The 20,239-nt window shown below is 40.1% G+C and overlaps 1 protein-coding gene across 1 annotated transcript in view; it reads left to right on the top strand.

Moving 5' to 3' along the window:
* VEGFC (vascular endothelial growth factor C) overlaps positions 1-11,481 on the top strand; it is a 126,503-nt gene extending 115,022 nt beyond the window's left edge. The window contains exons 5-7 of the mRNA XM_006276922.4: positions 7,095-7,204; positions 7,507-7,837; positions 10,973-11,481. Coding sequence (XP_006276984.1) covers positions 7,095-7,204; positions 7,507-7,837; positions 10,973-11,090 — 559 coding nt within the window. The 3' untranslated portion in view covers positions 11,091-11,481. The remainder of the gene's footprint in view (positions 1-7,094; positions 7,205-7,506; positions 7,838-10,972) is intronic.
* The last annotated feature ends 8,758 nt before the right edge of the window (positions 11,482-20,239 follow it).

Raw genomic sequence — 20,239 nt, forward strand, 5'->3', positions numbered from 1 at the left:
GTAAAATATATAAACAGTCCTCGCATCAGGAACTAGAATCCAAAATTCCTCCCTCCAATGTACATCGTTCGGTTGAAAGTCTCTGTTATATCTGAATAAGGTGGTCCCAAGGACTCACTTAAAGTTCCTATTTAAGATGTTCTCTTAATTCCACCTCCAACAGCAGATTACATTACCAGTTTTCTTTCCATAAACTCATGCTTCCCTTATTTGATGTTAACAGGGTGTTAGATTACTTCATGCACAAGATATATAAAAATAAATAAATAAATATATTTCCATGGCTTTTTGTGGCCATAGCTGTTATCAGTGACAAACTACCCAACAGGACATCAGGCAGTCTAAAACTGTTGTGAGCCCACCATTTCCTCTCACTATGTCTTCATCTATAAGACAGCTACTTCATAGTACACAAGATACTATGTTGCCATTGTGAAGAACAGTGATGCTGCTGCTACTGCCCAGTAGCTCATTGCTATGGTGCAGTAGGGTGAGAAACAACCCATGCAGCACCAGGACTGCGCAGTATATGCAATTACTGCGGAGCCATTTAGTACTTGCTTTGGCAATAACCAAATTCTATGTTATGCTTTAGCATAACATTACCAAAATACATCAGCGGGATGTATGTTTTAGTACTTTAGCAAATACTAAATGACTGCGCAGTAATAACCTAATTAGTACCTTCAGCAAGCACTATGCTGTTGGTGGAGTCTTCTAGAGCAAATGACACATTTGACAGATCTGTTAGTTCACCTCCAGGTATGTGTATGAACTACTTTGAGTACATGCACAAGTGAGAATGTGTATGTGAACAGTCTCTCAAAGGAGAACTAGAAGTTAATTAGCAGTAACTGGACGGGTTTTTTAGATGTACTGCCCACCTGTATTTTCAAGCCTTGCCTTTCTTGCCATATTCCTCAGTCTGGGACTCTTAAGAGATTCTGTGTTTGAAAGGAAACTGAGCAGCCAGGCATGTATACATCCTTTTGTCCCCTTTGCATGGTGGGGAGGTAAGATGGGTGGAACTCATGCACACTTTATGGGCATTGCTAAGGCAAAATGTCTCTGGTCAAAGGCCAAGGGGCTAAGCAAAGCCACAAGAGAATTTCTATATAGACAGTTCACATCAAAGTGCTGCAGTGACTGGTAAATAGTTTCCTTTTTATAAAATTCCAGTCACGTAAATCTTTCCCGTCGGTCTTCAGGCATATCAACTAGTTCAGATTATACTCATACATGAACAAAAGGAATTAGAATTGCTCAATTTTTAGTTTCCTAGCATTGGTGTTTAGGCAATTAAGGAATTTCGACTCTCTGCATCCCTTAATGCCTTCATTAATATTGTTCTCAGGATCTTAATTTTGTGCTAAATAAGAGCTCATTTATTTTTTGTTTTCACCCTTGCCTTTTGGGATTAGTGTGGTGCCCTCACCTGAGTAATCTGGCCAGTTGGCCATTTAGGAGATTTTATTTCATTTTTAAAGAAGATTTTTGATAGAGGATGCCAGCGGCACACACACGGATTTTGGTGGAAGTTTTTCTCATGCTGGAGTCTGGAATTGGAAAAAGTTGGAGGTATTTGAAAGAAAAGTGGACCAGCAGAGAAACCAGTGAATCACATAAGTAGCAGGGCTTAATGTCTTGATAAATAAATAGACCCCTAGGGAAGGGGCCAGCAATTTACAGCCCTGGGGCTGGATCCAGCCCATGAAGACCTGACCTGGCATGGGGGATTGGTGGCCCAGAGCTTCGCTGTACTTCCCATTCCTTCCACAGTGTTCCCTTCCATTCTGGCTTCTGGTGCTCTGTCACATCTGCATTTACGCTTTGCTGCAGAGGGGACAGGAATCAGCAGGAAGGGTAATTGTAGACAGCTGGGGGAGAGAGGGAGAAGGGGGACTTGCAGTCCACTGCAGGGGGCAGAGTCATAAATAGCAGCCTGCACCAGCAAATGGCAATAGTGGGAAATATTGAAATCAAAGACAAGAACATATATTTTTGCTTCAAGGGTGGCTTACAAACCAAGAGATGCTGGCATCAAGAATAGAGGAGGAGACAGCGCTGTTTGAAAACCTGAGCCCTGCCAGTCTCAAGAGCCAGAAAATGTTGAATTTTAGCAGTATTATGTGGTAGAAAAAGCAAATTTCTTGGATACATAAATGTATTGGGAGGGAGGACTAAATAGAAAATACTGCATAGACTTTTTAGGTCTGAATGACAAGTAAGATGTAGTGTTATTCACCATGCCATGGAAAAGGGATGATCAGCTGAGATGGTTGATTCTGATTTTCATGTTCAGTGGTGTATTTTTGAAGCAGGCATGCTGGTAGAGCTCAGTCAGTCATGAAGACCCCTAACTGCTAGGTTTTTCCTCTGTCTTTATCTTACTCCTTATCAGCTGGAACATGTTGAAGGATTTCTATAGCTGAATACGGGTCATCATTGATGAAGTCCAAAAAAATCCCTAATTGGTGTAAAATGGTGTCTGAAATTTGAGAAGTGAATGATAAGGGAAACAAAAATAAAGCAGTGGGTTAGACCTTACTTGTAAGTGAGAATCCTGGCCTTGATATTTAAAAGTATGTTTCTCTTTGGAACACTGGATCTCTGCTTTTTATGCATGAACTATTGTCAGATTTCTTCAGTTATATGCCAAATTTTAAAAATATATGTTATGTTGCAAAAGATCTGAGCTATTAAGTTTATATTTAATAGCACCCTGATCATAATTTGGTTTGGCACAATAAAGCAGAGTATACTTGAGACAAATGCCCAGGAGCCCAGAATACAGATATACTGTGAGATTGAGGAATAACAAATATTGTACATAAATTTAAGAAAGGAAAAATAAATGATCCTGGCACTAACAGGCAATATACAGGCCTGTTATTAGTATGTAAAGTCTTAGAATAGAGTGTGAAAATGGTATATCGTTCTTTGGTAAGATAACTATTTTTCTAGGTAGACTTAGGGAAAATATAGTAGATCATATGTAACAAAAATATAAAGCATAAAATGAAGATATAGAATATGGGGATTATAATAAAAGAATTGTTAAGTTGTTGAGAGGAGATGTAAAGGGAGATAAAAATAAATTGTGTTGATAAGAGAAGTATTAGTTTGGAGGTTGCTTGTGGAGTTCTTCAAGGATCAGTCCTGGGGCACTGAATTACTGTTGCCCTTAGTGACTGTGGCACAATAAGTAGAAATAAGCCAAATAATTTGCAGATAAGATAATAGTGACTGGCAGTGCCAGTATAGTAGAGGATCCAAATAATGTATAGGAAGAATCGATGACATTGAAGGCTGAAACGATGGAAGTGGGATAGACTACAAACTGCAGAGTCATGTTTAACAAGACATTCTAGTATGACTTGGAAATGACTGAGGAACAATTGGGCGTTCTACCTGATCACAGGGAAATTGAGCCACCAGTGTGATGCAGCCATGGAAAAAGTCACATACATTCCTTGGATACAGCAGATGAAGAGAGATGAGGAAGAATTAACATTATAGTAGAAGTCCTGGTAAGCTGTCATCTGAAATACTGCATACCAGTCTGGCCACCTGTGTTCAAAGAAGATTAATTCAAAATGGTGCCATAAAAGAAAGGCTTCTGGGTTAATCATGGAAATGGAAGGAAATAAGAGAAGCCCCAAAGGAGTTTGCCTTGTTTAGCTGAGCAAATTAAAGCTACGAGGAAGTATGACTGCAGTGTATATATACTCAAGGATGTAAAGAACTAGGCAGAAAAAAGAACCATATAAACTATTTGACCCAGGAAAACAGGGTTTAAACTCACCAGGAATAAATTTAGGGTGTATCATTTGTTGTTCCCTTAAGTGTCAGGTGATCCTGTAAGTCATCTTAATAGCTCATACTTAGCATTTTGGAAGAATTTCCAGGTGAAAATAATTTAATCTCTTGGGATTTCTAGGCTAGTCTTTACCAACATGTATTGTTACATGTATATTGTGTATACAATACATATATATATGTATTGTATATACAAATGTATCTTTACCAGCATGTCATTTTCCAGTCTTTAAGTGTTGGCATTATTCCACATTTTTCTTCAGCCTAAATCCAATAGGTGCATAGTCTCCTCAGGAGTCAAATTAATTTTGAGCGTTTCATTAAGTGTGCCCTAGCCACCAGACTCCGGACTATTTAGGGTCCACTCTCCAACCCTCATTTGAAGCCATGCTACTTTGTAGAAAATAATTAAATATTCATTAGGCTAAAGCATAAGAGTCTGCATAACTATACCCCAGGAGTTACAACTGTTGCCTTGAAGTGGGGAGTTCTGGATCATTGTCCATAATTCAAGCACTGTTTATGTATTATATCCAATGACTGTTTCATGTAAATTCATGTAAAAGGCTTTGGTGGTGGGGGAAGTAGGTGTGGATCCCTTCAGTTAAAGGATAGCATTGTGATTCCTGTGACCTGGGGGAGTATTATATAAAAGCACACTGGCACCCAAATGAGGGAGATGCCTAACTCCAAGAGACGGGTGGGACTTAAGACCAACATTGTTCTCACTGGGCACATCTATTCATTTATTAATACTCAGTAGCTACTACTTATTTAAGTTAGTACTTACTTAATGAAGTACTAACTAAATGTGTGGTTATACTGGCGCAGTTTTTTTGTGGTGCTTACTGTGCAATAACCTAATAACATGGCACAGTAGCATATTAACATGGTTTTTGACCAGCACACTATTGCACAGTGTTATCAGGCTACTGTAGGTGTGCCCACTGTTTCCTTATTGTGGCCCCCCACTAGACATGCTTTTTTGGATCCCTTTTTGTAGTGCCCATTTCTCCCAGATCTTCCTGAAGAAGAAAGTATTGCATTCTAAAGTTTGTCTAACTCTATCCCAACTATGCAATCAGTCCAGTAAAAGTTATCACCCAAAGAAATCCTTGCTTCTTGCATAATCACAACTACAATATCACTCTAACACTACCAGTTCTCCCAAGCAACTGTATAAGGAACTTATATCTTCTGGATTTACTTGGGAGCCAAGCATCTAAGGGAATGCCTTATCCTAGGTCACTCTCAATCGTTCACAGAAGCCATCCCTTCCACTCTTAGATTGTAGCCTATGCCAGAGCCATACACATTGTGCTTTCTAGTCTGAAAGGTACACATTTATTTAACATAGTAACAAATTGTCCATCAAGAATGATGGGCCGGGGGGCGACAGGGACGGAGCACCACCACCCAATGCCACCACCACCACCTCCCAGGAACAGGGGAGGGGAGAGAGCTTGCACTGCTAGCCACCGACCCATGCTGCCACTGCTTTGCATGTCACTGCGCACCACCCCCCAGCTGCCATGTGCCACCCCCTCCTCCCCCCTGCATCTGGCCCTGCAACACGACACACCCTCCTTCCCCCCAGCCATCTGTCTTTGTGGAGCACTCTGATTGATTGTTGTTTCAGTAAGCATTGTGATTTTCATAGATTTCATAGACATTAGGGTTGGAAGGGACCTTGGAAGATCATCAAGTCCAGCCCCCTGCCGAAGGGCAGGAAGTCAGCTAGGGTCAAAGGATCCCAATATATTATGGTTCTCTGTTTTTAAAATCTGTTTAGATGGTTTCACTAATCCATAATGATATTGCATGAGCAGGATAATCACATAGGTGTAATTTCAGATCAAATAATTGCATGTATTGTGTTTTTTTTCTCAAGTGTGGTAATTATCAATATCTTCCAAGACAACCAATCAGAGTGCTCCAGGAGCATTACAGACAGACAAACAGACACACAGACAGACGGACTAAGCCCTTTATATATAGAGAATAATAAATTGACTTTGCTGTTTAGTGAAAGATGAGAAAACACATAATGCACAGCCCTACCATGTAGCAAATAACTCACATCCAAGATGGAATTACGCTTTGAAATTTATTACAGTATGGCAAAGTTATGTGGAAAAAGATTTCATCACCAAACACGCGGGCGAGTTCACACTAGGAATGTTACATGGAATACATCCTGCATCCATTCCATAGCCAAGTTCATCCCAGGGTAGCAGTGTGCTTAATGCGACCTGGCTCTCCTAGCATCCAATGGCCAGGCACTATAATAGTGCCTGTGATGGATAGCTATCCTTGTAGGAGCTGGATATGTGTCAACTCCTTACTATGAAATACATTTTACTACAGAACAAGATCCAAGGTAAATTACTTTGTGGTAGTTATGTCAATGGTCTGTACCCTAAATCTGTCAGCTACCAGTCTGTTTCTCTGTATTTGGCCTTAATTTTGGGCAGTAGAGAGAGGAAATGGGGATGCAGAAAGACCCTAACTTGGGAACAGGAAGTTGCAAGATTGTGGCTAAAAAACTTCAGTGCCTGGGAGAGTTCCACATATATGTCAGGGAGGGGAAGGCTAGGAGGGAGGCTCCGCATTAGACCCAGAAGTTCAGTAAAGCTTCCAAAATTGGGTGGGACAGCTGACAGAGTTCAAGGTAAGTAGTTATCAGTGTTTATGTTCAGGAGGTATTGGTGGCTTTAAGGTAAACCGTAACAAGCAGTGGAATCATACCCTAAGAGATAGGTATGGGCATGTTTAGATTTGTGGTTTCGAAGGCTATTTTTTAAATCTAGCCCCAAGTGAATTCTGAACACATACCAGTAAAAAAAAAAAAAAAAGACATAGCTAAATTTGCTGAAAACTTTTAATAGTGCTAGTGCTCATTTCTTACACCTTTTCCCTCTTCCATATTTGTTCTAATGGTTAATACTTTAATGCTTTTAAAAATTCAAACTGTTTAATCTGGGGTCTTATCTTCCCTGCCAACAGTTCTCTAATGAAGCAAGGCATGGCATTTTCATTATGAAGCATCACTACGAAGTATGAACACTTAGATTAAATTGGATCTTAAAACTCAGTGTGTATATGAATCAAGTTTGAAAAAGGAAAAAAAACCCTGCTCAATGTGAAATATAGTGGTGCAAATGTAAATGAAATCAAAATTTCTATTTCTAATGGAGAATGTCTGAGACCCACAAATAAAACTACTTTGTCTTGTGTTTTTGTGGCACAAATTCAACAGTGTGTTTCATTCATAGGTGTCATGTGGCAAACAAGACTTGTCCAAAAAATCATATCTGGAATAATCATGTTTGCAGATGTCTGGCGCAACATGACTTCAGTTTCTCTTCCCACCTTGGAGATGCTGGTAAGCAAGTGGATTTCAAAGGATTAAATCAACATGTAACACCTTCCTTTACTTAAAAAAAAACCAGCCCACTAAAACCATGCATACTTACCAGTTTAAATCATTGTATTTTTTTAATTGGCTTTATTTTTATAACCTTTTTGTTCTCTAAATCCCTCTAACATAACTGGGATTTTATCCAAGTTTAAGACTGTGAATATAAGTCCTCACTACTTAGCTTGCACAAGAAGAGGTGTGTTCGCATGTGTTGCAATATGTGGATTCAAGGACTATTTAAATTTTTTTATTTGCTGCATTTCTAGACACTTCTGAAGGCTTCCATATCTGTGGACCAAACAAGGAGCTAGATGAAGAAACATGTCAGTGTGTCTGCAAAGGGGGTGTGCGGCCTTCAAGCTGTGGATCTCACAAAGTATTGGATAGAACATCATGCCAATGTATGTGTAAAAATAAACTTCTGCCTAGTTCCTGTGGGCCCTACAAAGAATTTGATGAAGACAAGTGCCAGTGTGTATGTAAAAGAGCCTGCCCTAAACATCAGCCACTAAATCCTGCAAAATGTGTCTGTGAATGTATAGAAACTCCAAACAGATGCTTCTTGAAAGGAAAAAGATTTCATCACCAAACATGCAGGTGAGTCAGATGATTAAAACCTGTACATTTTTGCCTAATCTAATGGTTATTTTGCACCAGATTTCACAGACAGTAGGGCTGGAAGGGACCTCAGGAGATCATCGAGTCCAGCCCCCTGCCCTAAGGGCAGGAAGTCAGCTAGGGAAATCCTCAGAGGTAGGTCAGCATCAGCCTCATGCTACAGATGGGTGCCAAAGCATACAGAGAGCAAATACTTGCCTTGTGTCAAGCACTGAGTCTTTGACAGCCAGTAGCTGAACTTAAGTCTCCTGAGTCCCAGTCCAGAGCCTTAGCCACAAAGCCATGAGGGATGAATTCTGGAATAAATCAAGCAAACTCAGATAAGTTTGAATTGCTTCATAGCCTTATTCCTTGTAAGCTTCCATAAATCAGAAACTTCTCTTTTCTCCACTCTCCTTGTCTATAAATGGAACCAAAAGGGTCAATGACTATTTTCAAAGCCCTGAGAGCCATGTCTCACGTTACAGTCAGGTCACGATAACTGCACTTAAAACATACTCATTTGTTCCTTGTTTTCACCTTTTGGGATTAGTGTAGTGCCCTCATGAGTAATCTGGCCAGTTGGTCTCCTAGAATATTTCATTTAATTTTTAAAGATAGTTTGACAAAGAATGGGTGGCATATTTGTCAATCTTGGTGGAAGTTTTTCTCATGCTGGAGTATGGGATTGGAAAAAGCATGAAGACATTTGAGGGTAAAGAGGACTAGCAGAGAAACCAGGGAATAACACAATTAGCAAAGTCAAATCAGGATTTAATGCCTTGATACACTAAAAGACCCCTAGGGAAGGGGTTGGCAATTTACAGGATTAATTACAGAATTAAAAAGAGGGAGGAAGGAAACCTGAAAGCAGGAGCTGCTACGGAGAGACAAACAAAGCACTGTGGACCTGTTTTCCTTGGTAAAGAATAGTATATAGCTTAGCATGGGTAGCAAAGTTCCTAATAGCACAGTTTTGGTGCTAGGGAAGAGGAATGGCAGCTACAGAGACCTCCAGGGACATCTCTCCTAAACTTGGCTGCCCTATTGGAAAGGCTTGCAGCTGAAGGGTAGGAGACATACTGAGCCACAGGGGACAAGGGAAAGTGCTCTTGTGTTGGTAATGAAGCATACGTTTTCCCTTAGCTCCTCCTCTTCAATGTGCCAACGCCAGGCTCCAGTATAATTGTCCTTAAACTATTTTGATGAAGACAGATTGTGGAACAGATGAAAGCATGCAAGTAGCAGCATCTAAGCTACTTTGCTGAGACTGGGCATTTTAGAGCATACAGAAAGATGAGGTTTATGTGGGCTTTGAGTTCAAAATCAGTGCCTCAAGTGGAACAACAGATTCCTAATCCTGTCCTTCACCATCATCATCACATCTGTGGATTGTTTTCCTGATCCAACTCTTCTGCTTAATCTCTTCTGCTGGGACAGGCACTGATGCTGAGGCATACAAGACTATATTTTCATTTGTATCAATTGTCAGTATTATTATGGTTAAATATCATCTTTAGCCTTTCCACCATCCTAACATCCACTCCATCCCTTATTCCACATGCAGCTATGTCTTTGTTTATAAAATATGTGGCAGGGGGCAAAAGAATTGTCCTGGGCTTTGAGAGATCCCAAAAGTTGTTTAATTTATCCCAGAAATCTCTATTTAACAGTAATTCTAAGTGACATGTTGTAACATGACTCTTGATTACATAAAACAAGCTAATTAAATGGCTGTGACAAACTACATCGAAAGTTTTAAACAAGATGCAGCTAGTTTGCAGATACCATAGCTGTTGTGTCTTCCTCATTCTTTACCGATTTCCTCATATCTGTTTTCACTGGTTGAATTAATTGGCTTGAATTAATTGATTGTAATCCAAATGCTCATTTTTGAACACATTGCTGCAGTGACAACTCAATATCCAAAACAAGCATGCAACATGCTAATCCAGCTGCAGTAATAATTACAGTAACCAGTCTTAAGAACAGAGCATTTCCTAGGGAAGAGGAACTGAATATGCCTCAGTACAATACATTATAGTTTCTTAAGCTGAAATATGCAAGCAAGAATTACAGTAATAGAAGATCATTATACCTCTATGTTTCATAAAATAGAGAAAGACATTATTTAATTACAAAGTTAAAATATACTGTGTTGAAACTTGAAACGTATATTTTTCTCTCTTGACTTGCTGCCAGCATCTGAAAAAGCCACAGACTAGTACTTTGTCTCCATTACACATGAGAGGCTATTTGGCATTGTTATTGTAAGGTTATTTTAGGTCAGTTTGGTTCAAAAAGAGGGGGAAAGGGAGAGCTACAGATATTTATTGTTTTATGACTTACATCTTTATCATTTTCTGTTTCGTTCACCCCTTTTTTACAAGCAAATAATCCACAAGGAGCATATTGTGTAGAGATGGAACCTGTAGTTTAGTAGTTTGCTTGCACTGAAATTCCTTAAGTTAATGCTGCATTTACTGTTGCCTTTTCTTCCACTTCAAAATCCTCTGTACACTTAAGGCTTGCTCTGAGAATAGCATGTGCAATACGACATGTACCAGGGACTCCCTCTGAACTCAGTGTGTGTGTAGGTATGCCCATACAGTTCTTAGGGCAGGTTCAGGACTACAGTATAAAACATGTATCTTTACTATTAGGTGATCATTGATGAATATAAATTAAAAAATTAAGTACTCTAGACAGTAATGTCATCTTGCTGGAGAAGGCTGGCGAGCAGGCATGTTCTTGGCATACTAACCTGTTTTGCTTACTACAAAAAAATAGTACAGTATTTATCAGGAAAAAATCCAAAATTTTTTTGGATTAGCATGCAAGTACAGCTGGTTAAGTATTTCAGAAATGCTATTTAGAGATATTTGAATGAGACACAGACTCACTTCAGCAGGGCTTAACACTCCGTTTATTAACTTTTTAAAAAATATGAGTGCAGGCAGAAGTTTGGTTATAAGTGCATTCATAGAAACTGGGGAGATGTGGCACATTAAAGCCCATCTCTAATAAAATATATCTTTCCAGGATATATGTGTTTGCAGTATAAGAGCAGTGTAAGTATACAAGAGTCTACATTTTTGTCTGATTTACAAGCTGACATCTTTTTCCTTTCCCCAGTTGCTACAGACCACCATGTACAGTTCGAACGAAACGCTGTGACCCTGGATTTTCTTATAGTGAAGAAGTGTGCCGCTGCGTACCCACATATTGGAAAAGACCACTTACTAATAAGTGAAGGAAGCACTATTTGCTGCTTTGGTGCACTTTTTTCCATTAAAACTGTGCTCACATTTGGAACTAACTGTGTACCAGACACCCTGTGGGCCTTCAGAGACAGACACATTGTGCTTTTCCCAAGAAATATGGAAAGCAAATGTAGAAAATAACTGGGGCTCATGTTGCGTAAAGAACTCACTGAGGACTTGTTTTCTGCCAATGACCAAACAGCCTAGGGTTTTCTTCTTGTGATTTTTTTTTTAAAGAGATAATGACTATATAATTTATTTCCACTAAAAGCATTGTGCAGCATTCCTGTTTATAGCAGTAACAATTGTTAAAGCTCACTGTGATCAATATTTTTATATCATGCAAAGTATGTTTAAAATAAAATTTTAAGTTGTATTATACATCGCTGTATGTTCAATCAATTACCTAGTTACCCAGCTGAAACAAGCCAACTAGAGTTCATGAATGGTGGCTGTAAAAATAGTTCCTAGGAATTTAGAGTTGAATTTCCAATCCATTAAAAAAAGTTATTTCGTGAAAGAATGAGACAGCTGTAAACTATGGTATCTAGTTAACAGTTAGTCTGAACTCTTTAAAAGAGTTATTTTACATTATTTTAAAGTCCAATACGTTACTGTTTAGATGGCAGCTAGGTATTAAGTAGAAATAGCTTAGTTAATAAAAACCTATTAGGAGTCCTGTACACTGCACAAGAACTAAACTCACTGTTTCAAAGACATCAAGAGCAAATAAGTGACTTAGACATGGCAATAGGCATGCAAATCATTTGTATGTGTTAACTGTTCATGGAAGAGTGAAGTAAAATAATGATCTAGTTGAATGATTTTATTTTTTTTAATGGTATATGGAAATGTAAATACCAATTATGCTATTCATTTGGATTTTGGAGCATAATGTTCAAAACTAGAATGAAATAGTTCAGGATGATTTGTTGATGCTTTACTCTTATGTTGTAAAACCAATTATCTTGATTTGAAGATTCTGTGCCAGAAACTTTTGGGATAAAATAATGTATTTTTTTGTTCCACTTGGGACAATGAGAAGACTTCCAACAGTACAGTCTGGCTTTATATAACCTTTACACAAACAATTATTGGGGCATTTTTTTACATGGTGAATGTCAATCATACATCCATAAGCCCTAGAAGAAGAGGTAAGCTTCTAACTCAAGTGATTTAAATAACACATATAGGACAATGCAATAGAAATCATGTCAGAAGTTAGGAAAAGAAATTCAGAAAAATGTCACAGAAAGTATGTTGAGTGCAGGACTTGCATAAAGGGTGTAGGTTGTAGCTGTGTTGGTCTAAGGACATAGGCAGACAAGGTTCTTTGGGTGAATCTGCTATCTTTTATTAGAACAACTTAAATAGTTGGAAGACAATTATTAAGCAAGCTTTCAGGTTCAAAAACCCTTCGTCAGGCTAAGGAAGTTTCAGCAGTTGGTGTGTGCTCATCCTGGATGGAATGAAAAGTAAAAAAACCCAGAGACATTGGATTTATGACACATTTATAACCTGCCTGCCATCTGACTCCCCAGATATTTCTCCACTTTCATCCCCCTTCTCTCACCCATTGACTCAATCTACATTTTCACTGAGTGCCTGTCTTGTATGCATACCAGCCCAGCCTCTGGCTTCTTTACTTTTCATTCCATCCAGGAAGAGCACACTCCAACTGCTGAAACTTCCTTAGCCTGACGAAGGGTTTTTGAACCCGAAAGCTTGCTTAAGTATTGTTTTCCAACTATTTAAGTTGGTCTAATAAAAGATATCAGATTCACCCAAAGAACCTTGTCTGGACTTGCACAAATACACCTAAGATAACAAAACATATATTTTTTTGTAGTAGTAGGTAAGTGTTCAGTAATACTTAAAATAATTTTAAATGATTGCAACAGTTCTCACAAACTTCATTTGTAATGTAAATTATTTAAGTTCCTTAGAAAGTCATCCGTGCATGTTTTTAAAATAGTATACTTTTTTTTTATATTTTATTTTTTATATTTTTTTAGAACTTCATATGATGAAATATCAGAGTTCATAAAGGTTGAAAAAGCTTATTGTACTCACTCAATCCAAAGCGTGATTTTAGGCTAGCATACCATATAGGCAAGGGGAGTGATGGAATGATTTTTCTTGGAGAAAATTACAAACAGTGTATTTTGTGAGGAATTCCAGTGTTCCCAAAGTTCTCCCTAGGAGGCCAGCTGTAATTATCCAAATGGGATAGGACTCAAGTACAAAAATACTAAGGAGATGAAGTAACATAACAAAGATGATAATAAATAACATTTTTCAAATGTGGGTGTGGAGCCCTTGATGACAGATCAACACCAAGTACAACCTTGAGCCAACATGACAATATACAGCTTCCCATCACTAGATTCATGGTGATGCAAATCACTAAAGCTGTATTCAGCAATCTCGATCCCATCTACAAATAACAAATACTTGTAGCAGTTTCAGATATTTTCAAAGAAATTGAAGTGCTCCTTTATGAAGCAGCTATGTAGTCAGATGGCTACTCGAGAAGCAGAAAATACTGGGAACTAATTATGATACATAATTTTACTTGCATCAGCCATCAAGGAAAAATTAAAATGATGCTGATAAAATAAGCTTTTCCAGTCTCTCTCTAGGTCAAGTATGCTCTTCCTTCCCTCCTTCACCAAATGCCTACACCTAAAATAGAGCCAAGACCATGTCAACATGTAACAAAGATAATGTAATCGTGATCAAAATTTAGGAGATGGATAAGATAGCGCTGGAAAAAAGTCCAATAAATAATTCTATAGTATCTATAAAAACTCCTACACACAATTTTAGTAAATATAAAATTCATATTCAACACTACTAAGAGCCTGGAATTATCAATGAGTAAGGGCACCTAAAGTCACAGCTAAACTAACTTGCTTTACATATGAACAAGTAAAGATCTGTGTACAAGTCTAGTCCTGTCTAGAAGATTTACTAAAACAGGTTCAATGAGATCATCTGAATTAGACAAATATTTTGAGGTCCCATTAAACAGACTGTATTCAAGGATCCTAGAAACAATTATTTTATAGCATATAGTTTTGAAGAGATGGAAAGAATGTTAGAGAATTAGAATACAGACTATGAAATAGAAACTATAATATAACAATTAATAATCAAGAAGAATGCATTTCTGGGGAGTATTTTTCTAAAGTTTAACTTTGACACTTGCTCTTAAATAAGGTGAAACACTTTCTTGACTAAAATATGTATTTGTGTGTTTATTTTTAAAGAAAAACTCTGATTCTTAAAAAATCCTAAATGCATTTGAAAACCTTTAATGTCTGAATGCAAAGTCACCATAATTATGTGTTAGTAAGTAAGGAACCATTTTCTCAAATACCTATATATGTTTTAAAATATCTCAACAATACTATGTGCGAGCGTCTGATTTCATCATTTGGAAATTGTACCACAAATGTTGCTGGTTTTCAAACCTTACATCTTCTTACATATAATTTGCTAAAATTAGAAGCTCAAAGTAAAGAGTTTCATTAGCATTAGCCTGCTGATCACTATTCCATATTATAAAATATGACCATGTTTATCCCAGTGTTTTCAAGAAGTGGGCTATGTTTATAACAGTTGTTTATCTGTCCTTCAGCTGAGCTGCATGAACTACATAAATGTTGACATTTCCATCCTGTTGTGCAGAGGATGCTTAATTATAGTTGGCTTTGATACCATTTTGATACCACAATCATACTACAGATTATCTTAATTTTAATATTTATTATGATGTTATTAAATGTGCAAAGTTAAGTGTGTCACCTCAAGGTACTTGGTTTTTTTAGGGTGATGGTATCATTGCCAAGCAGCACCATTCAGGCCGAGTTCCAGCCTTAAGAGATCCTATGTAAGGTGTCCTCCTAGTAGTCTCCAAATAATTAACTGAAAGTGCTGAAACGAAGTGAAAAATGTGATCCTCTACAGTATCTAGGAAAAATGACATGTCTGTATTATATCAGGAATCTACAGATAATAAATAACATTCAAGCTTTCTAGCAATGCATTTCTAGGACAGCTATCATCATATTATACAGACATCATAAATTGTAAGTAAACTTTTCTCCATTAACTAATTGTGGCTAGGAAACAACTTGTATACAGTACTGTATGTCATTAGTTCCTCTGTGATTAATAATTATGCCTGTTAACTCATGTTGAACAAGATAGTATCTTTTCAGTTCCCTTGGCTTAATTTGAAGCAGCAGCATGAAAACTTTCAGTTCCTCACTCAAATTCTCAGTCTTTGAATGGCCACTGGTTGCAACAGTTATTTCAAGGAATTTAGATGCTCCAAGACTAAGTACAGACAGTCAAAAAGCCTGAGGTTGAATCTATTCAATCTTTGCAGGTTAGTCTAAACTGCATAGATTGAGCCAATAAGCAAGTAAGCAGACATTCAGGGCATTTTTACATATGCAAGCGCCGCAGTGCTGGGTGCTTTGAAAAACGCCTGGTGCTGTGATGCATACAGTTGTACAAGTGGCAAAATGCATGTCAGCACTGAGAAAATGGCGGCAGCACGCTTTTGAACTAAAACACATCAGAGGTGCTTTAGTTCAAAAGCGCACCACCACCATCTTCTGCATGCTGTTGCACATTTCTCCACTTATACAACTACAGACAGCTCAGTGCAGTTCGCCTCAGCTCACAGGTGGAACAGACTTGATTACTGGAGTCTGCCCTGAAGCAGCGGATCTCCGGTGTGTTGCAGGACAGAAAAGTATGTGCAGTGGCCCATGTCAGAAGCCAGGGGGCACTAGAGCATTCCTCCCTCCTTGGCTGGAGCAGACAGCGTGGGCCAAGGTTAGCCCACCCATCCTGGGGGCGGGGGAGGGTTGCGGGGGAGATGCAAAGCATCCTGGGATTCTGGGGGACTGAGTTAACTTGAATCTGGAGGGGATCTGGGACAGAAGTTCAGTAAACCAATTTATCCTAATTCAGTTAAGTCTGATACTGTATCCATCCAGGTTTATCTTAAATTGGCTTCAGCCATTGTGACAGTGGTTTATCTGCACTGAATTTTTGTTGTATTACAGATTTGAACCAGTTTCTTATTACTTAACCTGGTTTATGTGTAATTTCTGTCCGTAGCTCAAGTGGTCTTTCTGATTTACCAAGCCACTGGCAGATTCAAATACTGTTGAATGCCATTCCTTCCTTTCATTTTCATAGTCATTCTTAAGTCATGTTTTAGTCATAGAAGTATAAACAAGAAATCTGTCATTCTTTGCAAGGCCTTTATAACTAACTTCACTTGTAAAGTTATCAATTAGTTCATTTTTATGACATTAAATTGTAGCTTAACAATGCAGTACTCTGTGGCTACTCGTAAGAATATATTTCATATCTGAAGTAGCTCTGAGTTTGTAGTATTAAACATTTTTTCCTTAACCTTACTGAAAACAGTGAAATAGTAAAATTAATTTCTTTAATAGTTATCTTTTTTTGCTTTTTCCCTAGCCTTTGATAAAGTGGCGAGGAACAATCCAAACCATTCTTTTGCTATCTTGCTGAATCTGCCAAGGTCAAGTTGACCAGGTACAGAAATCTATTCTTTCATATTTTGTATGGGCACAAAAGGTTAAAATAGATTAATTTAACATGTATGAAAGGCTCCAGATTGACAACTGAAGAATCTCAGTGGAACGAGTGGATCAGAAACAATGTAGAAAAAAAATTAAGGAAATACAGTCTAAATAAAACAACTGTAAAGTGAGTACCTAGCTGGTTAGATTATCATGATCAAAGTATGGTAATGATGAATGGCTCTCTAAGTGCAAAGGGGTATCGTCAAAGTATGGCTCCTCACAGGTCTGTCCTGTCAGGTACTGTTTAATATATTCATGCATGATTCAGAAGATGAAATTCAGTGCACACAGTAAATTTGCACATGACAGCAAGCTGGATAAGATAGCCAACACTTTGTAGAATAGGAATAAGATTTTAAGTGATCTTGATAAATTGGAAAAGTGGTCCAAAATAAATTTGATGAAAGTCAATATAGACAACTGCACAGTACTGCATTTAGGAAGGAACAATCACATGCACAAACATAGACTGAAGAATGACTGGCTAGGCTACAGTTCTGCAGGAAAGGATCTGGGGGTTATAGCCGAAATGGCTCCTGCCATCTCTCGTGGCTCCTGTCCAAAGTTGTACGCTAACGGGGGGAGGGGGTGGGGGCAGACTGGGCCAGGTCCATTCAGCATGTACATACCCCCTGGGTGAGGCAGAACTGCACCCACAAGGCTATTCCTGCAGCAAGGCCATGGACCCAACAGCCTGGCTGGCTGCTGCTGCCAGTGCCACAGAGGGTGGGGGGAGCATGCATGTAGCAGCTGCCCATCAAGCCTCCCAACAAACCCCACACCCCCACCACTCCCCACATATCCCACATCCCCCACCCCTCCACACCCACTCCCACACACCCCACACACACACCCCACACCCATCCACTTCATACATGTACCCACATACCCCCTCACACACACCGAAGAACCCAACATACCCGCCACACCTCTTCCCATCCCCGCTCCTGCAAACCCCAAATCCGCTCCATATCTCACCCTGCACACGCAGTTACCAGACAGGATGGGACCTGCTGGAGGGAGCTGTGGCTGCAGGGGGAGCTGTCTCCACATTCTGGTTAGCAAAGGGGTCAGGGGGATCTCTGATTTTTCTTTGATTAAAAAAAACCCCAAAAGTATACATATATTTTGAATTTATATTATTATGGTGAAAGAGGTAGTGGTAGGCTTTCAAATTGCTTAAAATTGTAAATATATCAATAAAACATTGCCCAACTGATCCCTCCCCCCCACCCTCTCTCTCTCTCTCTCTCTCTCTCTGTGTCTATATATATATATATATATATATAGATTCATAGATGTTAGGGTCGGAAGGGACCTCAATAGATCATCAAGTCCGACCCCCTGCATAAGCAGGAAAGAGCGCTGGGTCTAGATGACCCCAGCTAGATACTCATCTAACCTCCTCTTGAAGACCCCCAGGGTAGGGGAGAGCACCACCTCCCTTGGGAGCCTGTTCCATACCTTGGCCACTCTAACTGTGAAGAAGTTCTTCCTAATGTCCAATCTAAATCTGCTCTCTGGTAGCTTGTGGCCATTATTTCTTGTAACCCCCGGGGGTGCCTTGGTGAATAAATACTCACCAATTCCTTTCTGTGCCCCCGTGATGAACTTATAGGCAGCCACAAGGTCGCCTCTCAACCTTCTCTTGCGGAAGCTGAAAAGATCCAGTTTCTCTAGTCTCTCCCTGTAGGGCTTGGTCTGTAGGCCCTTAACCATACAAGTGGCCCTTCTCTGGACCCTCTCCAGGTTATCCGCATCCTTCTTGAAGTGCGGCGCCCAGAATTGCACGCAGTACTCCAACTGCGGTCTGACCAGTGCCTGATAGAGGGGAAGTATCACCTCCTTGGACCTATTCGTCATGCATCCACTGATGCACGATAAAGTGCCATTGGCTTTTTTGATGGCTTCGTCACGCTGCTGGCTCATGTTCATCTTGGAGTCCACTAGGACTCCAAGATCCCTTTCTACTTCCGTGCCACCCAGCAGGTCATTTCCTAGGCTGTAGGTGTGCTGGACATTTTTCCTCCCTAGGTGCAGCACTTTGCATTTCTCCTTGTTGAACTGCATTCTGTTGTTTTCTGCCCACTTGTCCAACCTATCCAGGTCTGCTTGCAGCTGTTCCCTGCCCTCCGGCGTGTCCACATCTCCCCATAGCTTTGTGTCATCTGCAAACTTGGACAGAGTACATTTCACTCCCTCGTCCAAGTCACTGATGAAGACATTAAAGAGTATTGGTCCAAGGACTGAACCCTGCAGGACCCTACTGCCCACACCCTTCCAGGTCGAAACTGACCCATCCACCATGACTCTCTGGGTGCGACCCTCCAGCCAATTCGCCACCCACCAGACTGTGTAGTCATCCAAGTCACAGCCTCTTAACTTGTTCACCAGTATGGGGTGGGATACCGTATCGAAGGCCTTCCTGAAGTCTAAGTATACGACATCCGCCCCTCCTCCTGTGTGCAGGCGTTTCGTAACCTGGTCATAAAAAGAGACTAGATTGGTCAGGCACGATCTGCCTGCCACGAACCCGTGCTGGTTTCCCCTCAGCATAATTTGTCCTGCCGGGCTCTCACAAATGTGAGCCTTGATAATTTTTTCAAAGACTTTGCCAAGGATGGAGGTGAGACTGACTGGCCTATAGTTGCCCGGGTCCTCCTTCCTCCCCTTTTTGAAAATGGGGACCACGTTGGCCCTTTTCCAGTCCTCCGGGACTTGGCCCGTGCGCCACGAGCGTTCAAATATTCCCTCCAGTGGCTCTGCAATGATGTCGGCCAGTGCCTTCAGCACCCTCGGATGGAGCTCATCCGGGCCTGCCGACTTAAAGGCATCCAGTTCTTCCAAGTGACTCTGCACCACCTCAGGATCTACGTATGGAAGTCTGGCACCTTGCTGCTGCCTCTCTACAACCCCAGTGAGAGACTTGTCGTGCCCCTCGCTTAGGAACACTGAGGCAAAGAACTCGTTGAGGAGTTCAGCCTTGTCCCCCCTGTCCGTCACCAATTGTTTCTGCCCATTTAGCAGGGGTCCTATTCCTCCCTGGGCCTTCCTTTTACTCCCTGTATATCTAAAAAACAATTTCTTGTTGTCTTTTACTTGGGTTGCCATCCTCAGCTCCATGGTAGCTTTGGCCCATCTAACTGCCTCCCTACAAGCACGAGCAGAGGAGGTATATTCATCTTTAGTGATCTCTCCCTGTTTCCACTTTTTATGTGCTCCCCTTTTGTCCCTTAGGCTGCCCTGGATTTCTCTGGTCAGCCAGGGAAGCCTCCTGGCCCCTTTCCCTCTTTTGCCTCGCTCGGGGATCGTCTTGCTTTGTGCCCGAAGGATCATTTCCTTAAGGCACAGCCACCCTTCTTGGGCTCCCATCACTTCAAAACTCCTACTCTGCAGTGCGTCCTTGACTAATCGCCTAAGTTCATTGAAATCAGCTTTCCTAAAGTCTAGCACTTTCACCCTACTAGTTACCTTACCCACTCGACGTCTTATGGTGAATTCTA

The sequence above is a fragment of the Alligator mississippiensis genome, chromosome 2, assembly GCF_030867095.1.
Source record: "Alligator mississippiensis isolate rAllMis1 chromosome 2, rAllMis1, whole genome shotgun sequence".
NCBI lineage: Eukaryota > Metazoa > Chordata > Crocodylia > Alligatoridae > Alligator > Alligator mississippiensis.